This window comes from Oratosquilla oratoria, chromosome 41 (genome assembly GCF_046742065.1).
Source record: "Oratosquilla oratoria isolate Oo_2021 chromosome 41, ASM4674206v1, whole genome shotgun sequence".
Classification (NCBI taxonomy): domain Eukaryota; kingdom Metazoa; phylum Arthropoda; class Malacostraca; order Stomatopoda; family Squillidae; genus Oratosquilla; species Oratosquilla oratoria.
Window position 1 is genome coordinate 27,344,629 of NC_134817.1, and position 25,515 is coordinate 27,370,143.

Here is a 25,515-nt window from a genome sequence, read left to right on the forward strand (position 1 = left end):
CTCCCATGCCTTACAAGAACTGTACTTGCATGTCTGTACTCAGGACACCATCCAGCATTAAAACAATACCAACACAGAATAGTCCAGGCCACAGATTCTAAGTTCACCAAATACAACCACCACACAGAGGACACATAACACTTCATATTACTAGACAACAACACAATATATCTTCCCTGGGTGACCTGTGGACACACCTGGAGGCTGATGCTGGTTACCTGAAAGCCACAGGTCTTCTGCAAAAGAGATCAGAGGCAATGGATTGACTGATTGATATCTATATACCAAAAGGCTTCTTCCCCCTTATAAGGGTGATAGCCAGTCAAGGCATGTGCCCACCTCCCACCCATTTGTCTCCCTTTTATCTTAGCTTCTTGTGGAAAAAGGGCCATCTTTGTCCTCTGGTGCTATGAGTGGCATAGCACCACCAAATATACGACACGAGGATGCCATACAAAAACAACACCAACGCAAGGACAACCTTCCAGCAGATATACCCCTCAAACAAATAATGGAGGAGGCCCCAGTAACAACGAGGCTAAAATCAAGAAAACCTTTCTTTAAAACAAAAAACAAAAATTTCAACCTAAAAGCCTGGCAAGAAGAATGGACAAGGAAACTACCCACTGGGAACTTAGTAACAGACCCAACCGAAATACTACCTGGATTTTCCAACCTAACCAGAAGAGAATGGACACAAGCCAACAGGCTGATATCACAACAAGGCAGAACAGCCGTTAACCTGCATCGCTGGAGCTACAATGACTCCCCAATGTGCCCATCTTGTCATAACTCACCCCAAGATACAGACCATCTCATACTGCACTGCCCAATCACAGCAGTGCCTGGGGGTTACCAGACTATCTACGAAGCAAATCAAACATTCATAGACTGGCTAGCAAATACAAAGTTGGAGGTGTAAGAAAGCCATACGATACTACTACTGTCCAGGTCAGAAGCAGTGCAGCAAGACACAGCTCACCTATAGCAGGGGGTGACAGCCTCAATTTTGGTTATCCTGGTTTCTTACATTTACAAAAGTATATCTCAATGCTTTCAGTACTTTCCCATGTTTAATGAAATCCCCCATATTACATGATTATATCTTCATGATTAAAGGCTCAATTAACACTTACCTGCTTTAGGTTTAAAAAACTTCATAAGCCCTTCAAAGTGCCTAAAAGTAATCCTGTTTGGTTGTGAACGAGTAACAAGAAGTCGGAATGCATACTGGCATGCATGACGTTTATGGAGAAGTAGCTTGCGAAACTTATCCTTCTCAATGTTGCTGAAGACTACAAATATGACAGCAAGCATCTGTCCATGGAGAGATGAATATTTCAAATGAAGATATCTTTTATCATGAAATAAATCATGAACTCTATTACAATTTTTGTAAGCAAACTAAAACATATTCCCTCCTTCAAAAAGTACTCTGCAAAGTGAATCCATCCTAGTCCTCTCATACACAAAGAGAGAGATAGGAGGATTGGAAAAAAGGGGGCAGGGGTCACTACTGTGGGAAATCTGTGGCTAGATACACCCTTCATAATTGAACTAAACAGAATGCAAATGATAAAATTGCTCCTGGGGGGGATCCACTGTACATTTATTTTATCTATTTTTACCTATTTATTTATTATTATTATTACTATTATTATTATTATTATTATTATCAACCATTATCATCATCATCATTATTATTGTTATCATCATCATCATCATTATCATCCTGGACAATATATTGTTTTGGGATTCTCTGCTTTCTCTTCCCACTAAGTTTATTAGCTATTTTCTTGTAATTATTGTGGATATCTGTCTCAATAATCTTTTTGGTTGTATGGTGGTTTTATTTTCATTCTGGTTGCCACCAGGCTATTTTATTGATTTCTTTGGTACTACTTAGTATTGAAGGTGTTAAAAAAAATTCTGCAGTTTTGTGTCTAACAGATTTTTTTCATATCATAATGATCCCAAATTAAAGTGGAAATTATGTCTTTTAGTAAAGTCATTGTGATGAAATGGGCTGGCATTCCATCACTGACATGAAGTAAGGCAAAGCTACTGAATTACTGGTGGGACAAGGAAGTTCACTCATGGTGAGACATAGCCATCACCCAAGTAATTTACCAAAAAACAACGACAAATTCCTGAGATGAACAGTCCCACACCAATACAACAGTCCATTGTTTCTTCACAGAGATCTGTGGGAGAACCTGTAGACCACTGCCAGTCACTGAGGGATGGGTTTCAGTTAGTGAAATTTGAGGCAATAACTTTAACTATAGTTATTATCATTATTAATAACATAATTGAAAAAAAAAAAAAAACATTGAAGATTTAATACAACATACCAGATTCATTATGAAATACAGATTGATGGCCAGGAATGCAATGAAAAAAGCAGCACTCCATCGGTTTTTGGCATATGCAGGCATCATGACATCAGGGTAGCTGTAACCAACAAGAATAACAATGACAGAATACCATGATTAGTTGATTTTATATAGGGAATTCAGAATCACAACCTGAAGTGCCAAAAATAAATGTATGTATTTACTAATGGCCTCTTCTCTTGTAAGGGTGGTGCCTGAGTCAAAGTATGTATAAACTGACAAAAACTCAACGCAAATTTGTCACTAACCTCTATGCATTAAAATTTCCTTTGAATAACTGATCTCTGTTTTATTTCTTTGTGAAATATAAGAGGGTGCATTGATAAAATTTCTGTAGTAAGGCAACTATAAAAGAAGTGTTTAGAAAAAAGATATGGATGTCTTCTGTGTTTTTATGGATTTTGAAAAGGGATATGACAGGGTTGACAGGAAGTTGCTGTGGGATGAGATGTAAATGTATGGTATAGAGCTGTTGAGGACAGTTAAAAAAAATTATACGAGTAGTAGAGCTTGTGCTAGGGTAAGAAATAGAGTGGAGATGGTTTGAGGTGAAACTGGGGCTGTGCATGGGTTGTGTATTGTCACTATACTTGTTCCACATGTACACAGATTGGTACAAGAGATAAATGTGAAGGTGTTGGGTGGAGGTTTGGAATTGGTAAGTGAAAGTGGAGGGAAGTGGAAGGTGAATCAGTTGTTATTTGTGGATGACACTAATGGTGGTGTTTGGGAGGGTATGTGAGAGAAGAAAGCTGAAAGTAAATGTAGGTGATGAGATGTATAAAGGGAGAAGGTGGTAGTGAGACTGAGGTGTCTTCAAGGAATAGCTGGAGGAAATGAAGAGCTTTAAGTATCTAGGGTCATATGTAGCTGGGAACAGAGGAGTCAAGGTAGATGCAAATCATAGAGTAAGGGAAACAAGTAAATCTCTGCAAGGGATTAAATGTCATGAGAAAAACCTGGGGATGAATGCAAAGAGAAGACTGTATAAATGGTTAGGTACCAATGATACTATATGGGATAGAGACTTGGAATTTATTTATGGAAACCAGAAAGTTTATTTCTCTCTTTTTTCTATTCTATTTATCTATATAGTGTCTTGCTGATGGCTTCTGACCCTGGCAGTGGATTGGGGACAGGGATGAATGTTCATCCACAAGGAACTAAGATAAAAGGAAAATGACTGATGGGTGGGGGTGGGTGCATGTCTTGGCTAGTACCTCTCTTGTAAGGGGAAGAAGCCTTTTACTGATAGATAGTCTGTGATTAGTTTCCTTCTGCTGACTAAAACCCTTGCTTGCTACTGGCAGTGTTGCTGCTGATGAAGTGCATTCTTTACATGAATGAAGTGGGAAGGAGTTAAAGGAACAGATATGATGGAAATGGAAGAGATGAAGATGTCCCATTCCTATGTTCTAATCTATCTATATGTATGAAAGTGGCAGTTGCCGTCAAGTCTATTAAAATAAACACCATGTGAGGATGGATCCTTTATTAGTACAACGTTTCGCTTGTTACAGCTTTTTCAAGTACATAGTCATAATACACATGATTGAGATTGAATAAGAGGAATGGGGGGAACAGGGGGGGGAGGGAGGGAGGGAGAGAGGGAGGGGGTGTCATTGAATAATGGGAATGTTTAAGGTGGACCAAATGTCTGGGAACAGGAAAGGTTAAGGATAAGATGGAACAATTGATTGGGTGAAGGACATTAGTTCACAACTGAGGAACAGGAAGAAGAAAATAAGAAGGGTGAACAATTGTCTACTAAGGGTGGACAATGACCTTGGGAGGTAAAAGGGGAGTTTGGAAGGCAACTAGGGATAGATACAAATTTTGTGGGCAATGGGTATTAAAGGAATTAGGTGGGGTGGGATATTGAACATATCCCTATTTTGTTCAAAAGTGTTGGTTCCTTATATGATGGCTACTTCCAAACATTTTCTGTGGATCTTGTCGGGGTCACATACCAGAAGTTCTGCATTCTCCTGGTCCATCAGAAGAATGCTGGTGTTTATCAGATTCTGTGCTCAGGATATGAAAAATCCTACATTGGGGAAACATCACATGATCTAAAAACCCAGATCAAAGAACACTGATATGATGTCCACCATGATGTCACCACCAATGCGTGTGTTGCACACAGGAACAGAAGCAACCACCTGATGGACTGGGAGAATACAGAATTTCTGGTATGTGAGCCTGACAAGATCCATAGAAAATGTTTGGAAGTAGCCATCATACAAAGAACCAACACTCTTAAACAAAATAGGGGTATGTTCAATATCTCACCCCACCTGATTCCTTTAATACCCATTGCCACAAAATTTCAAGTTATCCCTAGTTTCAATATGAGTCAAATTCTCATGCGCAACATCAGCTGCTATATGTATGATGCATCACACTACTTACATTATAAAATATAAAGTCACTGCTGTATTACCCATTCTTTTTTACTCTGAGTAATAATAAACACAGAAAACATGATCAAATCAGTTCACAGAATCCAGGGGTAACTCATGTACAACTACAAAAAATATATATATAATCAAGACATCGATGCCCACTCACACCTCATGACACCTATGTAGGCATCGTGATACTGAAGAGGTTAGGTTGTTGTCCATCGTTTGTAGACAATTGCTCACCTTTCTTATTTTCTTCCTCCTTTTGTTCCTCACCCAGTCAATTGTTCCATCTTATCCTTAAACTTTCCTGTTCTTAGATATTTGGCCTACCTTCTCCTTTCCTAGTATTCAGTGACACCCTCCCTCTCTCCCCCTATTCCTTTTTATTTAACTCCTTGAATATGATGACACCTATGTGGGAGTCATGTGGTGCGAGTGAGTATGTGAGGATGCAAGCGTCGGTTTCCTGATTATATTTATTTCGTGGTTGTAGCTGAGTGACTCTCTTATTCTTTGAACAGGCTTGATCAGTTTTTCAGTGGTTACAAACATTCTGGGTGAATGAGAACAAGTATACAGGTAACAGCTGTAACTTTATATTCTATATTGCGTGTATTGTGATGCATCATTGTACGTCAGGCAGCTAATGTGCACGTGAATATTTGACACGTATTGAAGAGGTTAATCTCAGTCATGTGTATTACAACTATGTACTTGGAAAAGCTGTAACAAAAGAAACATCATACTAATACAGGCCCCATCCTCATATGGTGTTTATTTCAACGTCTGTCTATACACCAAGGCTTCTTCCCTCTTATAAGGGAGGTAGCCAAGTCATGGCATACATCCACTCTCACCCATTAGACTCCTGTCCTCCACCTTGTTTCCCTCTCATCTTAACTCCTTGTGGATAAAGGGTCATCTCTGACTCCTGCCCACTGCCTGGGTCAGAAGCAATGCAACAAAACACAGTGCATCCACAACTGGTCCGCTTTGCTTACATGGTAACCCTCCCTCCCTGTCTCCTGACTTTATTGGTAATGGCTGACCAGATGAGTGTTATTCAACTATGGCAACAAAATGGCTTATTTAAAAAAGCCATGCATTTCAGTAAATCATGCTGGGTAGGAAGCCAATCAGTATAAATTTTGAGGGTCAGCCTGGATAATCTACTGAAAGATTACTCTATGTTAGACTATGATATATACATACACAACAAAAAACCTTGGGAACTAAACCAAGTTATTAGCATGGAAAACATGTACTAAGTTATAACATAAAAAATGGAGGAGACTGCAAGAGAGCCTATGGCCTACACTACGTAGTTCCATTTTCCTTATCATCTGTCATCCCTATTCATAGTTACCTAATCTCTTAAATCAACCAAGTGTAGCCTTCACCACATAGTTACTAAGTTTGGTCAATTTGTTAATCACTGTTGGTAAACCAGTTTTTACCTGTTCCCTTGTTAAACCTAAATTTGTCCAATTTAAATCTTTTACTATGAGTCCTACCCTGTTGTCTTGATATGATGACCTTGCCTGTATCAACCCCTTCTCTGGATTACTTCATCAACCTCACCCACAGCATGCCTATATTTCTCAGCTTGGTGATTAAAGCCAGGGACATGACCAAATATTAGGAGTGTTATGTTATGAAAATATACAGGGAGAAATGAAAAATAACTTAGTACACATTTTCCATGCTAATAATTCGGGTAAGTCCCAAGATTTTTTGAGGTGGCTGTGGCACTGTTATTGCTTATCTTTGGGATAAGCTGAGCCTAATGTTATGAAAAAATTAAAATAATTAAATAAATAAAACAAAAGTACTTCAAAATGCAGACATTAATAATTAAACAAATTCAAACTCTGAGATATGCAATGATTGTTTAAATGGTATAGTAGTTTGAAAGATCAGAAACAGTATTTTTCTCCTGTTTGTGTCAATCATTTCCCCTTACTCAGGCTTTTCTTTTCTGGATTAACAGAGAAACAATAAAACTACAAATGATCATTATTAGTTGCAAAGGCAGTGGTGATCACTATGGCTGCACACACAATTGTAAACATAAAACTTACCCTTACATGAAATTCCACAACCAGACTCTGCACCTTTCCTAAGTTGAAGGAGGATTCAGTTAAAGTGACACATAAAATGCCATACCAGCTAGTGTCGAGAATGATAAGTTATGATTCTGAATGCCTCATATCAAAGTCAATAAAGAACTTTTATTTATACAATAACATCTGTGTCATAATTCAAATGAACTACAATAATAACTTGACTCACTTAGCTGTTGTAAGGAGGACATATAAGGACACAAAGCCTTGAGAAAACGAGGTGAAATATGGGTTCTTCGTGTCTGGACTAAACAAGTAAAAGCCAAGGGTGGCAAATATGATGAGAAAAAAAAGAAGAAGACCCAGAACCTCCAAAATAGGAGGTATTGACTGAAAAATCTGCCTTAAGAATCTGAAAATAAGAAAACACTAGTGTAATGCATTTGTGCATTAATATTTTCAAGTGTAATGAGAGAAAACTGTATGATATAAACATTATATAAATTCATGTACAATGCTAAAATGAATAGCATTATTTGTGTAAGAGTCACAGTAGCTTTATACTTTACAATGAGTATCAAAAAAGCAATATATGCTAGGGGTATTCATAATATAGATTAAATCATGCATTTACTGGGTACTCATATGAATTCTGTGAATTTTTTTTATGATTATTTATGAGTCAATCATATCAAGAAAACTATACTAAATGTTTTGGATAAAATTAACACTTTCAGGCTGGTGATGGTCACTGATGTCACTGAATAATTGGATTAATAAGCACATTGCTATTACCTTCTGACTCCTCCAAGGTATCTACTGTCAACCAAGAAAATGGGTCTAATTGCTCGGGTAATCCGAAAATGGGTTGTATTGCGAACTAATACCACTATTGCCTCCATCAACATGATTATCCATGTTGATGTCTGAAAATAAGAACAATTTTGATCATAAAATAAAAACTGCATGAACTTCTGTCTTTCAACATGTGAACATAACTAATACTCATTTGCATATCAAACAAAAAACATGTAAGGAAAAAGACAGCCATAACCATGAATACACATGAACTTGTACAAAAAACAAAATTAAAAGGTAACTGCTCTAAATTACTCAATGTTTCCATTAATTTGTTGGATTGATAGAGAGCACCTTCCTGTAGCGACCTCAACCAATCTGAGGCCACACTAGTAAATCAATCAATCCATTAACCCAGATATCTCTTGTAGGAGTTTCACAGCCCCCAAGTAACCAACAACAGCCAATGGATTAGCCCAATTCACTTAAGGAAGAAATATTGTTGTCCAGATATGGCAATATCCACTGAACAACACATTTCACCTTATCCTTCACCCAGAGGTAAGAAGGTATCCTGAACATATACTTATGTTTCACTCTCTTCTTATTCACCATCACCAGCTCCCTTTCCAAACTTATTTTCAACATCATCTCTCTGCTACAATTCTTACTTGACTCACCAAATCTTCCTACTATTCCATCTATTGGCTCATCTCCTACAGCTCCTCCCTGCATTGAGATCCCTCAACACCACTATATTTACATTCCTCACTCATTTAAACTGATCCAAAAAGCCTCCCTTTCTTTTTCAATTCTCTCACTACCAGGACCTCATCTATATACCAATGGGATTTTCCCCCTTATAAGGGAGGTAGCCAAGTCAAATGGCACACACCTACTCCCACCCATCCCACCCCCTTTCCTCCCTCTCATCGTAGCTCATGCATTCATAAAAAACCATATCTCCCATCCCAGTTTCACCTTTACCCACATTATCCTCAAAGACATTTCCCTCCACTCCACCACACACTTGTCTGATACTGAATTGCACTCACTTTTACCCTACCTTGACAACTGATCTCTTGTGTCTGATGAATGTTCTCCAACCCAGCCAACGAAGCTGCATCAGGATGGAAATACCCAAAATGGCAAGTCCAAAGAGCTCAATAGATCCATGAACCCCAACTGGCACATGCTGCAAGCAAGACATTTTCAAACATTAATATTATCAGCTATGTTGTATATATATACAGTGCACCCTTTATAAGTCAAATTTGATTTTTCACTTTATTACTAGAGGGGAAAAAATGGAGAAAGGGATAAAACATATATACATACATACATACATATATATATATATATAAATATATATATATATATACATATGTATACAGTATATACACACACAGACATACATATATATCAATCCCCTGCAGAATATGTTACTATACACTCAAGGAAGTAAAACTATACATGGTAGCAGACAACCAAAAAACATTTTATTTGGGATAACATTTTGGAATGTGAGTGATTTGAAATTTTGCCATGAATAAAGGGGAACTTAAGCCAAAATTCTCCTGCCTCAAGTTAAGTTACTTTTGTTTATCTATTCTTACACGTGTCTTATCTATATACCAATAGGCTTCTTCCCCCTTATCAGGGAAATAGACAGCTAAGGTATGCACACTCTCCCAACCCAACTCCCACACATCATTCATTTCCCTTCTATTTTAGTCCTCATGAATGAAGGGTCATCACTGTCCCCCACCCACTGCCTGGGTCAGAAGCAATGTAGAGATACAGCACATCCACAGCAGGGCCAGCCACTTCATTTATACAGCCTCCCTCATTGTCCCATCAACAATGGCTGATATCTTCAATTCAGCTTTATGTAAAAACTCCTTATCTTTGGAACAAAGATTATGTAATATATGTGCTGGCCCACTAAAACTGCTCTTACTAAAGTTTATAGGTAAAAAAAAAAAAAAAACAGACAGAACAGTTCAGACACAGTGGGTAATGCCTCTATAATTCCCACCTTCTCTTCAATCACCTTTCTTTGGTATTTCCATAATCACCCCTTATTTCCATTTCTCTGGTATAACCATACTATCATATATTTTAACAGAGTATGTCATGTGCTTATATCCATAGACCATGAGTGAGATGGATAGACAGGGTGACAGGGGCATCAGATGCAAGAGGGTTTGAACAAGGAAGAGTGCAAAAGATAGGAGTGAATGGAAAGTGGCTAGAAATAGATGAAGAAATGAGACTTTCAAAGGATGGTCATATTTGCTCTGTAAATTTTTCCAACGGATGAGGAGGGAGGAAAGTTGCCATATAATGAAGCAGTGGGAATAAACCAGCTGTGTCTGTTGGGCCCTCTTGTAGCAGTGCTGTGTTTTGCTGCATTGTCTTTGACCCAAGCAGTGTGCCAGGGGATAAGGATGACCCTTCATCTATGAGGTGCTAAGAGGGGATGTTTTTAGATCAGTGTGGGATGGGTGTACGGTGGGAGTACAATTTGACTTGGCCACCTCCCTGCTAGAAAGAAAAGGGTTTAATGGTACAAGTATAACAAAACAAAGAATCAACCTCCTCCATATAATGACACCTATGTAGGCATCATGAGGCACATGTTGGTATATGAGGATGCTGGCATTGGTGTGTGACCACTGAACTCTGTGAACTGGCTTGATTGCATATCCTGTGTTTACTATTACTCTGAGTGAAAGAGAATGAGTTATTCAGCAGTGACTTTATATTTTATAAGGCGTATTTTGTGATGCATCATTGTACATTAGGCATCCGATGCTGCACATGCGCATTTGACACATATTAAAGAGGTTAATCAATTAAACAATCCTAAAATTATACAAACTTTCACATTAAATTCACTTCTTGCTTACATAACCTTACCTGAAACATGGGCACAGCTGGCGGTTCAATCAATGCCAGGCCCATGAGAAGAAGGGAAGCAGCCAGATCGAGGGTGTAGAACCAATGGTTATGAACCACCAAGTAGGCTGGCAAGGCATTACGGTCTCGTGGATGCGAGTTAAATTTATCATTGTTTTCACCTTCCTTGAATTAGAGAAAGGTCAATGAAAGAATAATAAAAAAAAAAAATTATGAAAATGACAAAATGATAATTGGGATGACATTTATTTTATCATGTAATTTTTCCAACTTTATGCTTGAAAACTTTACAGTCCTTATCACACGCAAAACTTATAGTGGAACCAATGATGGGTTACTGCATGTGATGTTCCTGTAAATTGGATGTCGGAAAGTATCATCTCCCAACCTTTCACTTCTCTCAGCATTCTTTCAGTGTCTAATATATCTCATTAGGTCCTAAGGCCTTCCTTGCTTCCAATCTTTCTAACAATCTAGGCACTTCTACCATTCTCACTATTATGTCATTCATAATGTTTACACTCTTTCTATTCTTTTCTCTTTCAAACTCTTCATCTCTGTTGTGTACTGTCTGAAAGCTTTTATCAATCATTTCTGTTTCTTTCTTTTTTTTGTGTATGTGTATTTACCTAGTTGTATTTTACGGGAAGGGGAGCTATGCTCGTGGGGTCCCGTCTTCATATCTCATTTTATCTAAACTATTTTTAAATTCATGTATTGTTTTTGCACACACCACTTTCTCATCTAACTTGTTCCAACTGTCTATTACTCTGTGAGGAAAACTGTTCTTTTTCAAATCTCTTCTATAGCTGTCTTTTTTTATTTTCTTTCCGTGTCCTCTTGTATTTCTGTCATCCCATTTTATCAGATTCTCTCTATCAGTAATTTCTATGCCTTTCATGATTCTGTAAATAGCTATCAAATCTCCTCTCTCTCTTCTTTGCTCTAGTGTCTGTAGTTCAAGTTTTTCTAGTCTCTCTTCATATGATAGTTTTGAGAGTGTTGGTGCCAGTTTTGTAATTGCTCTTTGTATTCTTTCAAGTTTTTTTATACATTTTTTTGTACTTGGTGACCATATCGTTGCTGCATATTCCAATCTTGGTCTTATCAGGGTGATTAGGATTTTCTTCACCATTTCTTCATCCAGGTATGTAAATGCAACTTTGATTGTTCTTATTAAATTACAAGTTTCTCCAAAAATCTTATTTATATGTTTCTCAGGTGACATATTATTCATAACAATGACTCCCAGGTCCTTCTCATTTTCTACTTTTTTTATTCCTTCTCCCAATTTATATGCTCCTGTTGTTCTGTTTTTGTTTTTTCCAAATTCCATTATACTACACTTTTTTGTATTGAACTCCATCTCCCACTTCCTACTCCATTCCTGTACTTTATTTAGATCTCTCTGTAGTGATTCACAATCTTCTTCAATTTTCACTCTTTTCAGTAGTTTATAGCAAACATTATTGGGGCCAGAACTGTCCCTGCGGAACACCGCTTAGTACTTCATCCCATTTTGAGTGCTGGTTTCTTATCACTACTCTCATTTTTCTTTCTTGCAAAAAGTCTTCCATCCAATTTAGTAGTTTGCCCTGTATTCCTCCTTCAGTTTCTAATTTCTTAAGCAACTTCTTATGTGGTACTTTGTCAAAAGCTTTCTTTAGGTCTAGAAATGCACAGTCCGCCCATCCATCTCTTTCTTGTACAGTCGTACCTCGGTACTCGACCGCCTCTATACTCGACCAAATCGGTGCTCGACCAAAAAATTCGAGTAGAAAATGCATCGGACCTCGAACAGATTTTCGGTACTCGACTAGCTCGAACAGCGGGTAAGCGTCAGTTCGACTCAGACCGCCAGCGGAGTAAGACGTACGCAGTTTGTTCGATTTTTTATTCCCAGATTTAAACTTTTTTGTGTTGCTCTAGACATTAATAATGGGTCAAATTAAAGACAGTGATAAGGGGAAAATTGGTTTCGGTGTTCGAACAAATCAGTGCTCGACCACCACCTCAGAACGGATTATGGTCGAGTAACGAGGTACGACTGTATTATATCTATTAGCCCTGAATAGAAACATATTAAATTGGTGACGCATGATTGTCCTTGTCTGAATCCAAATTGCCTTGGATTTAACACTGTTTTTTTCTAAATATTTTACCCATCTACTTTTGATAATTCTTTCACAAATTTTTGCTATTGTACTTGTTAGAGAGACTGGTCTATAGTTGGTAGGTTCTTCTTTATTTCCTCATTTATATATAGGTACTATATTTGCTTTTTTCCAATCTTCTGGAACTTTTCCTTCTTTCAAGGAACTGTTTAGTATGCTATGTATTTTGTCTGCCAGTTCATTCCTGCATTCTTTCAGTATCCAGTTTGCTATTTCATCTGGTCCATGCGATTTTCTGACATCAAGATTACTCAAGTGTGTTAATATTTCATTCTTTGTTACTTCTATTTTATTCATTTCCCTTTTTATCCATACCTTTTTATATTGTTCACTTGTTGCTAGTTTCCCTGTTTTGGATAAGATATTCTCAGCCGTAGTTTGTGACCTGAATTTAATCTTAATTGGTCTGGTCTTGTCTGTACTATATTTCCCTAGCCTGAATTTCTCTTCGATTTGTTTCATTATTTCTGGTTCATCTTCCTGAACTAATTCTAGTAAATTTCTTACTTTTTCATTTTCCTCTTTGATTCTTGTGGTTCTATCTGGGTTATGTTTCTCTTCCATTCCTAATATAATTATACATTTCTTTCTGTCTGCTAAGTCTCTTACTATATTCTCCTTCTGTCTCATCACTTTAATAACTGAGTCTTCAGTTTGTTCATTCATTTGCTGTCTGATTATGTCAGTGAATGCAACTTTGCTATTTTCTTGGATTTTTTTCCAACCCTCCTTGTTCTCCTTATTATTCTCCTTTAAGACTTTATTCTCTTCTTTTACTTCTTTTAACTGTTTTTTTAATTCTTCAATTTCCTTAGTTAAGTTTTTGTTCGCCTTCTCTAGTTCTTCCAATTTTTCAACTCTCTGCACAATGTTGTTAACGTGATCGAACTTAAATTCCCAGTGCTCGATCATCTTATTGAGTTTCTCTTCTAGTCTTGTTAATCGGGGGGGGTTTGTGTCCCCCCACCCTCTTTAAATCCCTGGAAAATATTCTCATCTTCTACTGTATTGCTCTTATCTATACTTCTAATCTTTACATTTTTGTTAGACATTTCATCATCGCTAAATTGGTCCGGCCCTCGTTTGTTTAGATTTCGTCTGCCTGCCTGGGCCAAGTCCTCACCTTCCTCATTTCCTTCCATTTCCCTCAGTAATCCCTCCCCTTCTCCTTTTTCCTTACTTTCCCTACACCACGAGCAATTTCACCCCCACCCTGCAAATACAATCTAGGTACTTCCTTTGCTATCCACGAAATTTCACTTTTTCTTCAGAACGTCGTCTATGCCGTCCGTTCGTTGAAGTGTATTTACCTAGTTGTATTTACCTAGTTGTATTTTACGGGAAGGGGAGCTATGCTCGTGAGGTCCCGTCTTCATATCTCATTTTATCTAAACTATTTTTAAATTCATGTATTGTTTTTGCACACACCACTTTCTCATCTAACTTGTTCCAACTGTCTATTGCTCTGTGAGGAAAGCTGTTCTTTTTCAAATCTCTTCTATAGTTGTCTTTTTTTATTTTCTTTCCGTGTCCTCTTGTATTTCTGTCATCCCATTTTATCAGATTCTCTCTATCAGTAATTTCTATGCCTTTCATGATTCTGTAAATAGCTATCAAATCTCCTCTCTCTCTTCTTTGCTCTAGTGTCTGTAGTTTAAGTTTTTGTAGTCTCTCTTCATATGATAGTTTTGAGAGTGTTGGTGCCAGTTTAGTAATTGCTCTTTGTATTCTTTCAAGTTTTTTTATACATTTTTTTGTACTTGGTGACCATATCGTTGCTGCATATTCCAATCTTGGTCTTATCAGGGTGACTAGGATTTTCCTCACCATTTCTTCATCCAGGTATGTAAATGCCACTTTGATTGTTCTTATTAAATTATAAGTTTCTCCAAAAATCTTATTTATATGTTTCTCAGGTGACATATTATTCATAACAATGACTCCCAGGTCCCTCTCATTTTCTACTCTTTTTATTCCTTCTTCTCCCAAATTATATGATCCTGTTATTCTGTTTTTGCTTTTTCCAAATTCCATTATACTACACTTTTTTGTATTGAACTCCATCTCCCACTTCCTACTCCATTCTTGTACTTTATTTAGATCTCTCTGTAGTGATTCACAATCTTCTTCAGTTTTCACTCTTTTCAGTAATTTTGCATCATCTGCAAAGAAGCTCATATAGCTTTCAATTCCTTCATCCATATCATTAATATATATAGCAAACATTATTGGGGCCAGAACTGTTCCCTGCGGGACACCGCTTATTACTTCATTCCATTTTGAGTGCTGATCTCTTATCACTACTCGCATTTTTCTTTCTTGCAAAAAGTCTTCCATCCAATTTAGCAATTTACCTTGTATTCCTCCTTCATATTCTAATTTCTTAAGCAACTTCTTATGTGGTACTTTGTCAAAAGCTTTTTTTAGGTCTAGAAATGCACAATCAGCCCATCCATCTCTTTCTTGTATTATATCTATTAGCCTTGAATAGAAACATATTAAATTGGTGACGCATGATCGTCCTTGTCTGAATCCAAATTGCCTTGGATTTAGTACGTTGTTTTTTTCCAAGTATTTTACCCATCTACTTTTGATAATTCTTTCACATATTTTTGCTATTGTACTTGTTAGAGAGACTGGTCTATAGTTGGTAGGTTCTTCTTTATTTCCTCCTTTATATATAGGTACTATATTTGCTTTTTTCCAATCTTCTGGAACTTTTCCTTCTTTTAAGGAACTGCTTATTATGCTATGTATTTTGTCTGCCAGTTCATTCCTACATTCTTTCAGAATCCAGTTTGCTATTTCATCTGGCCCATGCGATTTTCTGACATCAAAATTACCCAAGTGTGTCAATATTTCATTCTTCGTTACTTCTATTTCTTCCATAGGGGGGACTTTTTCCTTCCACTCAATCTCTTCAGGTTGTATATTTTCCCTTGTAAACACTGATTTAAAATGTTTGTTCATAATTTCTGCCATTTCCATTTCCTCAGTGTATTCAACTCCCCCTTGTCTTAATTTCTCCAAGTCTTGTTTGTTTTTCAGTTTATTGTTTACAAATCTGTAGAATAGTTTTGGTTGATCTTTACACTTTTCTATAACATCTTTTTCATATTTTCTTTTTTCCTCTCTGCACTTTTGTACATATTCATTTCTATAACCAGTATATATTTTCCATTTTTCAGGTCTTCTGTCTTTTTTCCATCCGGTCCAGGCTTTGTCTCTTTTGTCTTTTAACTCCCTACAACTTTTGTTGTACCAGCATTTTACATATTCTTTTTCTTGTTTTTGTCTTGGGACATACTTTTCCACTCCTTCTTTGTAAATTTTTGTCAAAATATTCCATTTCTCTTCCACTGATGTTTCTTCTTTGTATATTTCTTCCCAGTTTTCTTGTTGGAAGAATTCTCTTATTTTATCAAAGTTTGTTTTTTCATACATCATTCTTCCTTTTCTATATTGTTCATTTCTTTTCATATATTTTTCTTCATTAAGTTCCAGTTCAATCAATATGTGGTCACTTTTACCTATTGGTGTTTTATATTCAATCTTGTCCACTATTCTAGGTTCAGATGTAATTATTAAGTCTAGCCTCGATGGTTCTTCTTCATTTCTATACCTAGTGTTCTCTTGTATCCATTGTGTCATTGAATGGTCAGTAATCATCTCAAGTAGAGCATTTCCCCATGAGTCATCACCACTCTTTACTGTCATTTCTTCCCAGCAGATTTCTTTGCAATTAAAGTCGCCCATCATAACTATTCTTCCTCCGTCTTCCATTATCTTAGTTAATGCTATCTTTGTGTCCTCTAACATACTTTTATGTTCATTCTCCTCCCATGAGGCTGTTTTCGGAGGCACATAGTTGATCACAAATTTTCTGCTCTTCTTATCTCGGTCTTCCACTTCTATCATAATCATCTCTACTGTATTCTTTCCATATATGACACCTTTCACGTTTATATCCTTCTTTGTCAGGAACATAACTCCACCCCCTTGTTTTTTCTCTCTGTTTCTAATCCAATAATTGTATGTATCATGTCCTACACTTTTGGGTGGTAGTGGGCCTTTTAATTTTGTTTCTACAATTCCCATTATGTCCGGTTCTTTTTCTTTCAAATAATCATTCAGTTCATTCAATCCTGTTATCAATCCATCTATATTTGTGTAAGACACTCTTAGTTTTCTGCCACTTCCATTGTGTTCTCTGTTTCCCTTATGTTTTTCTTTAGTATGTCGAACTGCTTTATTTTCATGTTCACTACTCTCCAATAGAATCTCTCTTTCTCTGACTCCGTTCTTTTCTCGTTTTTTGCCTTAGCTTCAATTCTTTTCTGCTTTTCTGCCTCTCTTTCCTCCTTATTCATTTCTCTTTTTATCCATACCTTTTTATATTGATCATTTGTTGCTAGTTTCCCTGTCTTGGATAGAATTTTCTCTGCCGTTGTTTGTGACCTGAATTTAATCTTAATTGGTCTGGTCTTATCTGTACTATATTTTCCGAGTCTGAATTTTTCCTCAATTTCCTTTATAATTTCTGGTTCATCTTCCTGGACTAATTTTAATAAACTGCTTACCCTTTCATTTTCCTCCTTGATTCTTGCGGTTCTATCTGGGTTATGTTTCTCTTCCATTCCTAATATAATTATACATTTCTTTTTGTCAGCTAATTCTCTTACTATATTCTCCTTCTGTCTCATCACTTTAATAACTGAGTCTTCATTATGTTCTTTCAATTGCTGTTTGACTATGTCAGTGAATGAAACCTTATTCCCTTCTTGAGTTATTCTCCAATTTTTAGCTTCTGTAGCTATTTTCTCACTGTTTTCATTACTATTCTTCTTCAATTTCTCATTCTCCTCCTTTACATTTCCTAACTGTCTTTTTAGGTCCTCTACTTCTTCAGTTAAGTTTCTGTTAGCCTTCTCTAGTTGTTCCAATCTTTCAATTCTTTGTAGAATGGAGCCTACATTACCTAACTTACGTTCCAAGTCCTCGATCACCTTATCAACTCTCTCCTCTAGTCTTATCAGTCTGGGGGGGGTTGTGTCCCCCCCACCCTCTTTAAATCCCTGGAACATATTCTCGTCACTTTCTACTGTATTTCTCCTCTCTATACTTCTAATCTTTACATTTTTATTTGCCATTTCGTCATCCGGTGGTCGTTTCATGTTGATCTTCCGCCCGTCTGCCTGGGCCAAGTCCTCCACATCCTCATTATCTTCCATTTCCCCAGTAATCCCTCCCCCTCTCCTCTTTCCTTACTTTCCCACTACCTCACGAGCAATTCCCCCCCCCCTGCAAATACAAAAAGGCACTTCTCTTTGCGTTGGTATCCTCAATCTGCACTTTTCTTCAGAGCGTTCGTCAAGCCGTCCGTTCGTTGAAAGTGTGTGTGTGTGTGTGTGTTTACTTAACTTCACTATACAGGAAAGGAACAATGCTTGTGGAATGTCTCTTATTCTCAAATTTATCATATATGCACACATACATACATACACACAAACACACATATACATTTTGGTAATGGTATGTATAATATAACTAGGTAAATACACATAATCCCCAACTCTTACCTCAAGAAATATGGAAGCCTCATGATAATTCATCTCCCATTTTGAAGTAACTTGATCCTGTGGCACATTTTGGTCAGCTTCATGCAGTTCTCTGTAGTTGATGCTATCAGACTCAATACTTGTATTTCCATACTCATTAGGAATATCATTCTCACCAGTGGTGTCACTTAAACATCCACCTTCTATAACTGTTGAGAGATCAAAATGTTCAAAAGTCTTTGATATCACCATATTATTATTAAAATACTTGAACACTCTATGTAGGTTTTCCATTTTCTATTCTACTATTCACATGCTTGTTTCTGTGTTGAGCAACTGCTCAACCTCTCACTGATACTAAACCACAAACTAGATATGAAGATTACCTGTGCAGCTTTTCTTTCATTAGCTGCCCATTACTAAGAGTCATATCAGTGACATCCATAAATGAAATGTCATTCTAGCTGACACTATAAAGAGGTAGCTCTCCTTTATGTCTTACATGAAGTTTTACTTTATGAAATCACAATCTAAATTCAGTAAAACAAAAAATAAAAATAAAAAATTGTAAAGAATGCAATTTTATGGAGTATGATTTTAAACAAATAAAAAATTACATTCCATAAAACCGAGGGCATAAATATTCCATGACAATGTCTGAAGTGACATTTAATGCATTATGTATGCTAGTATATGTGTGTGTGTGTGTGTGTGTATATATATATATATATATATATATATATAATATATATATATATATATATATATATATATATATATATATATATATATATATATATATATATATATATATGGTTGAAGAATATTGCTGTTTCTGCATTAATGATCTTTTGAGTTTTTTTGTTTTGTTTTTTTGCAGACTTCTGCATAGAATTTAACACTGAGAGACTTGTGCCAAAAAAGTGAAACAGTTTTTCAGTGTTGAATTCTAACCAGAAGTCTGAAATCAGATTAACAGAAAGCCTCATTGAGATCATTAATGCAGAAACAGCTGTATTCTTTAACCCAGTAATGTTTACAGGAAAACCTGCAGCCCCCCCCCCAAAAAAATATATGTACATTTACACACATACATACATATATATATATATATACATATATATATATATATATATATATATATATATATATATATATATATATATATATATATATATATATATATATATATATATATATGGCGTGTTTTCAAGTAGGTACCGTTTTGAAATAAAAATGAAACAAGTAGACTTTTTGTAACAATTTTATTTTTACATGAAAGCCTGTACTGTAATCTACTTTTCAACATAATTATGTTATCATCTGACCATGTTTAAGTTTGTTTGTGAGTGTTTGAAATGCCTCCTCCGATTGAGAATGCCGCCAACTGTGAAATACGCACTATGATTTGTTTTCTTACTGCTAAAGGTGTGAAAGCGGCTGAAATTCATTGTCAGATCAGTGAAGTGTATGGAGAAAACATGAGTGATGGGATGGTGCGGAAATGGGTGAGAGCTTTTAAAGATGGCCGTACAAATGTGCATGATGAGGAACGAGTGAATAAGTGAAGGTTGTCCACTTCGTTCCTCATCATACACATTTGTACAGCCATCTTTAAAAGCTCTCACCCCTTTCTGCACCATCCCATCACTCATAATGTTTTCTCCATACATTTTACTGATCTGACGATGAATTTCAGCCGCATTCACGCCTTCAGCAGTAAGAAAACAAATCACAGCGCGTATTTCACAGTCGGCGGCATTCTCAATCGGAGGAGGCATTTCAAATACAAACAATCTTAAACACCATCAGATAATTCCATAATTAAGTTGAAAAGTAGATTACAGTACAGGATTTCATGTAAAAATAAAATTGTAATGAAAAGTCTACTTATTTAATTTTTATTTCAAAACAGTACTTTAAAAAACATGCCTCATATATGTGTGTGTGTGTGTGTGTGTGTGTGTGTATATATATATATATATATATATATATATATATATATATATATATATATATATATATATATATATATATATATATATATATATATATACTGTACATATACTGTCAAGAGTTTTTACAAGAGTAGCAGAGCTTGTATTAGGATTAGAAATGGAGAGTGAATGGTTTGAGGTAAAGGTGGGACTTCATCAGGGGTGTGTTATGTCACCCTGGCTGTTCAATCTTTACATGGATGGGTGGTGCGAGAGGTGAATGCAAGGGTAGTGGGTCAGGAGTTGAAGATGATTAAAGAAAATGGAGAAAAGTGGGAGGTGAGCCAGTTGTTGTTTGCTGACGACACTGCGCTTGTGGCAGGATCAGAGGAGGGATTGAGGATGTTAGTGACAGAGTTTGAGGTGTGTGAAAGAAGGAAGCTGAAGATAAATGTGGGTAAAAGTAAGGTGATGAGATGTACAAGGGGAGAGAGTGACAGCAGGCTGGAAGTGAGCATTAAGGGTGAAAGACTGGAGGAAGTGGATAGTTTTAGATACTTGGGTGCGAATGTGGCAGGAAAGGGAGGAGTGGGGGTGGAGGTAGAATGTAGATTGAGAGAAGCGAGTAAATGCCTTGGTGGATTGAAAAGTGTAATGAGAAATAGACACCTGGGAATGGATGCTAAGAGGAGGTTATATGAAGGAGTGATTGTGCCAACAGCATTGTACAGGGCAGAAACATGGAACATGAGAAAGGAAGAGAGAAGGAGTTTGAATGTGTTTAAGATGAAATGTCTGAGAAGTATGATAGGATTTACTAGGTTGGATAGCGTGAGAAATGAGGAGGTGAGGAGAACAGGGGTGGAAAGGGAACTGGGAGATAGGGTTGATGAAAGAGTATTAGGATGGTTTGGACATATGGAAAGAATACGTGAAGAAAGATTAGTAAAAGAAGTGTGGAAGGCAGAGTTGGAAGGAGTGAATAAGAGGGGGCGTCCTAGGATGAGATGGATGGATGGGGTGAAAGGGCATTACAAAAGAGAGGAATGTCTGTGGAGGAAGGACAGGAGAGGACAGAAGATAGGGGTGAATGGAGAGGGGTTGTGTATAGATGATGCTGTGATGCATGAGGGGGAGAGGGTGGGGATTGGGGGGTGAGGAAGTATGTGTGAGAAAAAATTTGACACAGCCCGAAGGGATTTCTTCCCGTCTTCTCCTTTTCTAAATGAGGGGACAGAGAGGGGGGGTCACTGAATTTATGAAGCGGCCTTACTTTGGATGTGCTGTGTCTTGCGACACTGCTTCTGACCCAGGGCAGTGGACAGGATGCAGGGATGACCCGTCATCCAGGAGGTGCCAAGATGAGGGGGAGGGAGGAGGGTGGAGGGGAGTGGAATATATAGGAAATGGAATGGGTGGTAGTGGTTTCTATGCCTTTTTCTTTTTGGCTATCCCCCGAGTAGGGGAAAAAAGCCTTTGGTATATGTATGTATGTATATATATATATATTATATATATATATATATATATATATATACAGTATATATATATATATATGTATGTATGTATATATATATATATTATATATATATATATATATATATATATACAGTATACATACATAGATATACCAAGGCTTTTTCCCCCTTACCAGGGAGGTAGCCAAAAAGGAAAAGGCATAAAATCATTCCCACCCATTCCATCCCCGAAAACACTCCACTCCCCTCCACCCTCCCTCCCATCTTAGCACCTCCTAGATGACGGGTCATCCCTGCACCCTGTCCACTGCCCTGGGTCAGAAGCAGTGTCACAGGACACAGCACATCCACAGCAAGGCCGCTTCATTAAATCGGCGACCCCCCCTCTCCGTCCCCCCATATAAAGGAGAGGACGGGGAGAAATCCCTTCGGGATGCGTCAAAATTTTTGCTCACACACACTACCTCACCCCCCATTCCCCCGTCCATTCCACCTCATGCATCACAACATTTTCCATATACAACCATTCTCCATTCACCCCTGTCTTCTGTCCTCTCCCGTCCTTCCTCAACAGACATTCCCCTCTTCCCCAAAGCCCCCTTCACCCCATCCATCCATCTCATCCTAGGACGTCCCTTCATGTTCACTCCCTCCACATCTGCCTTCCATACCTCCTTTACTAGTCTTTCTTCACTCATTCTTTCCATGTGTCCAAACCATCCTAATACTCTTTCATTGACCCTATCACCCAGCTCCCTTTCCACCCCTGTTCTCCTCCTCACCTCCTCATTTCTCACCCTATCTAGCCTAGTAACCCCCATCATACTTCTCAGACACTTCATCTCAAACACATTCAAGTTCTTTCTCTCTTCCTCTCTTATGTTCCATGTTTCTGCTCCATACAGTGTTGTTGGCAAAATCACTCCTTCATACAGTCTCCTCTTAGCATCCATTCCCAAATTTCTATTCCTCATTACACTTTTTAATCCACCAAGGCATTTACTTGCTTCTCTCAATCTACATTCTACCTCCACCTTCACTCCTCCTTTTCCTGCCACATTTGCACCCAAGTATCTAAAACTATCCACTTCCTCCAGTTGCTCTCCCTTAATGCTCACTTCCAGATTACTGCCACTTTCACCCCTTGTACATCTCATCACCTTACTTTTACCAACATTTATCTTCAGCTTCCTTCTATCACACACTCTCCCAAACTCTGTCACCAACTTCCTCAATCCCTCCTCCGATCCTGCCACAAGCGCAGTGTTGTCCGCAAACAACAGCTGGCTCACCTCCCACTTTTCTCCATTTTCCTTAACCATCTCCAATCCCTGACCCACTACCCTTGCATTCACCTCTTGCACCACCCCATCCATGTATAAGTTGAACAGCCAGGGTGACTGATGAAAAATGTAGTAATACATTTATAAATCACAACTGACACCACAGTTGGAACAGAAGAATAGACTTGAAATAGGAAGTCTATACATTTCAAAAGCTCACTGCAGTCCTCTTCAATAGTACAGAGTGGGAGAGAGATGCTATTTTTAAACAGCACCCTCTTTCAAAGAGGAGAAACTAGATAATGTACAAAGACAGCTACCCTTACTCATTAATGACCTGATTTATCATGTGGTTTGAGGTCGTGAAATATGTTTATTGATGGTGTTAGTGAACATGAATCCATATATAATATCCTGAGACCCTTGCCCCTTTGAAATATTCAGATTCATAAATTAGATTGGCTCTGTCCCAATCCAGACAGTGAATTAGTTGATTCACATGCTGGAACATGTTTTGTGATGTGTGTGTCTCGGAGAGGAAGGGAATCATAATCAGATTCTGTGCTTGGCAATTGCTAATTACATACATAATCATTCCTCCTTTTGTCAGAATATTTGTATGACACCCACCTAGTCCAGGAGTTTTACCAATTTTCATCACTTTCAAAGCTCTTCATACCATATCCTTTCCTTTGATTTTCCTCTCCCATCAGCCACCTTCCTAACACCTCCCATTGCCAGAACTAATCCCTCCCTAATCACCCCCAAATTCAGCAATTCTCTAAAATACTCTACCAATCTTCTCTAATGACAGGTACCTCCATGTGGTGGTCTGTGCAATGGACAGGAAAGCTATCCATTTTCAAAACCCATCAATTTCTTTACCTCACCAGAATTGATTAAATAAAACTATATCAATTTCTGACATCCATAAGTGAAAAGTAAATCATCTTATTCAACCCAACCTAATCTAACCCATGTAAACACTGAAAAATTTGCAAGCACATATTTCTACTCTTTTGTTTTTTAAAACTTTCTATGATGTTTTTTGTCAATACAACATTGCTGCAGAAATAATATCAGCACTATTCAATTTCTAATATCACATTCAATACCTGACTTCCTCACCTCTGCCATTATTGTTTACATTGTGACTGTCAACAATAGGTGACAAAGGTGAATATACATACAGCCATACAAAATTTATATAATAAAAAACATAAACTGGCAGATATTAATTCAAGATGAGTTGATGTAATTAATAAGGTCAGTTGACCTATAATAAGAAAATTATGAGGAATATGGTATACCACAGCAGATGCAATACTAACATTGGGTCATAATTTTTCATTTGTGACAATTTTTTGTTGATAGTAAGTTCGATAGAAGAACAAATCTCTCAAAAACAAAAAATGAAATCCCCTCAATGTATACTAATACTGGGAAAATAGTACAGAAAAATATTGATAAAGAAGCTTAGTAAAAGTTCAGGTCAATAGAGATAATTATCTTTAAAATAAGTTGGGGGAGGAATCTTCTCTGTGGTGTCCTTGTTACACAATAGCTTATGAATCCCTACTTTGCATCTGAGGGGCAAAGAAATTGTTTGTGTTTGTGGACACTCCAGGATTTCTTAGCCCTCTGAACAGATGCCAGAACTTTGAGTACATGTTTGTTAAATACTGGCAATAACACTGTAGTAAGTACTAGGAATCTTTCCATACCACATCAATACGACTAGTCTAGTATGCTTTCATCCTTATACTATACAGCTTTCTATGGTAAAGTAAATACAACAGCAAGCATGACCATGGCATGTATAGGTTATTTCCTTTTTAAACATTTTAGTCACCAATATATATCAGTACTCAAACTTGCATCCTTACCAGTATCTTCTGCAATTGATCCTGTCTCATCGGCCAGAAATATACTTGCAAATGATTCTCCCCCTGTGGAAAGCGAATTTGGGGTGGCCATGTAGGCGGTTCAAGGTCTGTTCTTCCTTACCAAAGCAACTGTCGAGGCACTGCACTGTTAGTCAAATAATTTATTGAAACTCTACCTTAGGTCATGAAAATAAATCATAGATTCATAAATTCCTAATCTACTGCTTTGTTGCTTTCGACATTTCATTGTAAGATAACAGTCGCAACACAATATAAACGAATGTATGTGGTCGAAATTATTCAGGTATAGGTAAAAGGTTGCGTAGTGCCACCTCTACGCATGCGCCTGTTTACTATCTTTGTTTACAATTTTTGCAATTGGTCATATACACAAACATTATTATAATGCATGTCTTACACCTATAATTCTTCATGCATAAATAATTGAAAAATAGATATGACGTATAAGTTGTACAGTGCTGCAAAGTATGACATAATAGTAAAATATTAAGGCGATAAAGAAAGAGCTAAATTTTACTTTAACAATATGAACAGGGTTTCAAACACATCAAAGACTTTGGAGTGTGTCACTCCAAATTTTACCACTGGTGC

The 25,515-nt window shown here is 37.2% G+C and overlaps 1 protein-coding gene across 2 annotated transcripts in view; it reads right to left on the reverse strand.

The window, feature by feature from the left end:
- LOC143021072 (two pore channel protein 1-like) overlaps window positions 1–25,265 on the reverse strand; it is a 39,510-nt gene extending 14,245 nt beyond the window's left edge. The window contains exons 1-8 of one of the 2 annotated variants that reach the window (XM_076178313.1): window positions 24,904–25,264; window positions 18,341–18,528; window positions 10,588–10,752; window positions 8,732–8,860; window positions 7,663–7,793; window positions 7,097–7,279; window positions 2,355–2,454; window positions 1,137–1,317 (exon numbers count right to left, since the gene is read on the reverse strand). In XM_076178313.1, the coding sequence (XP_076034428.1) occupies window positions 1,137–1,317; window positions 2,355–2,454; window positions 7,097–7,279; window positions 7,663–7,793; window positions 8,732–8,860; window positions 10,588–10,752; window positions 18,341–18,528; window positions 24,904–24,994 (1,168 nt within the window). In that variant the 5' untranslated portion in view covers window positions 24,995–25,264. Of the gene's footprint in view, window positions 1–1,136; window positions 1,318–2,354; window positions 2,455–7,096; window positions 7,280–7,662; window positions 7,794–8,731; window positions 8,861–10,587; window positions 10,753–18,340; window positions 18,529–24,903 lie in introns of both variants that reach the window. The other variant, XM_076178314.1, reaches the window with a different exon arrangement.
- Between the last annotated feature and the right edge of the window lie 250 nt (window positions 25,266–25,515).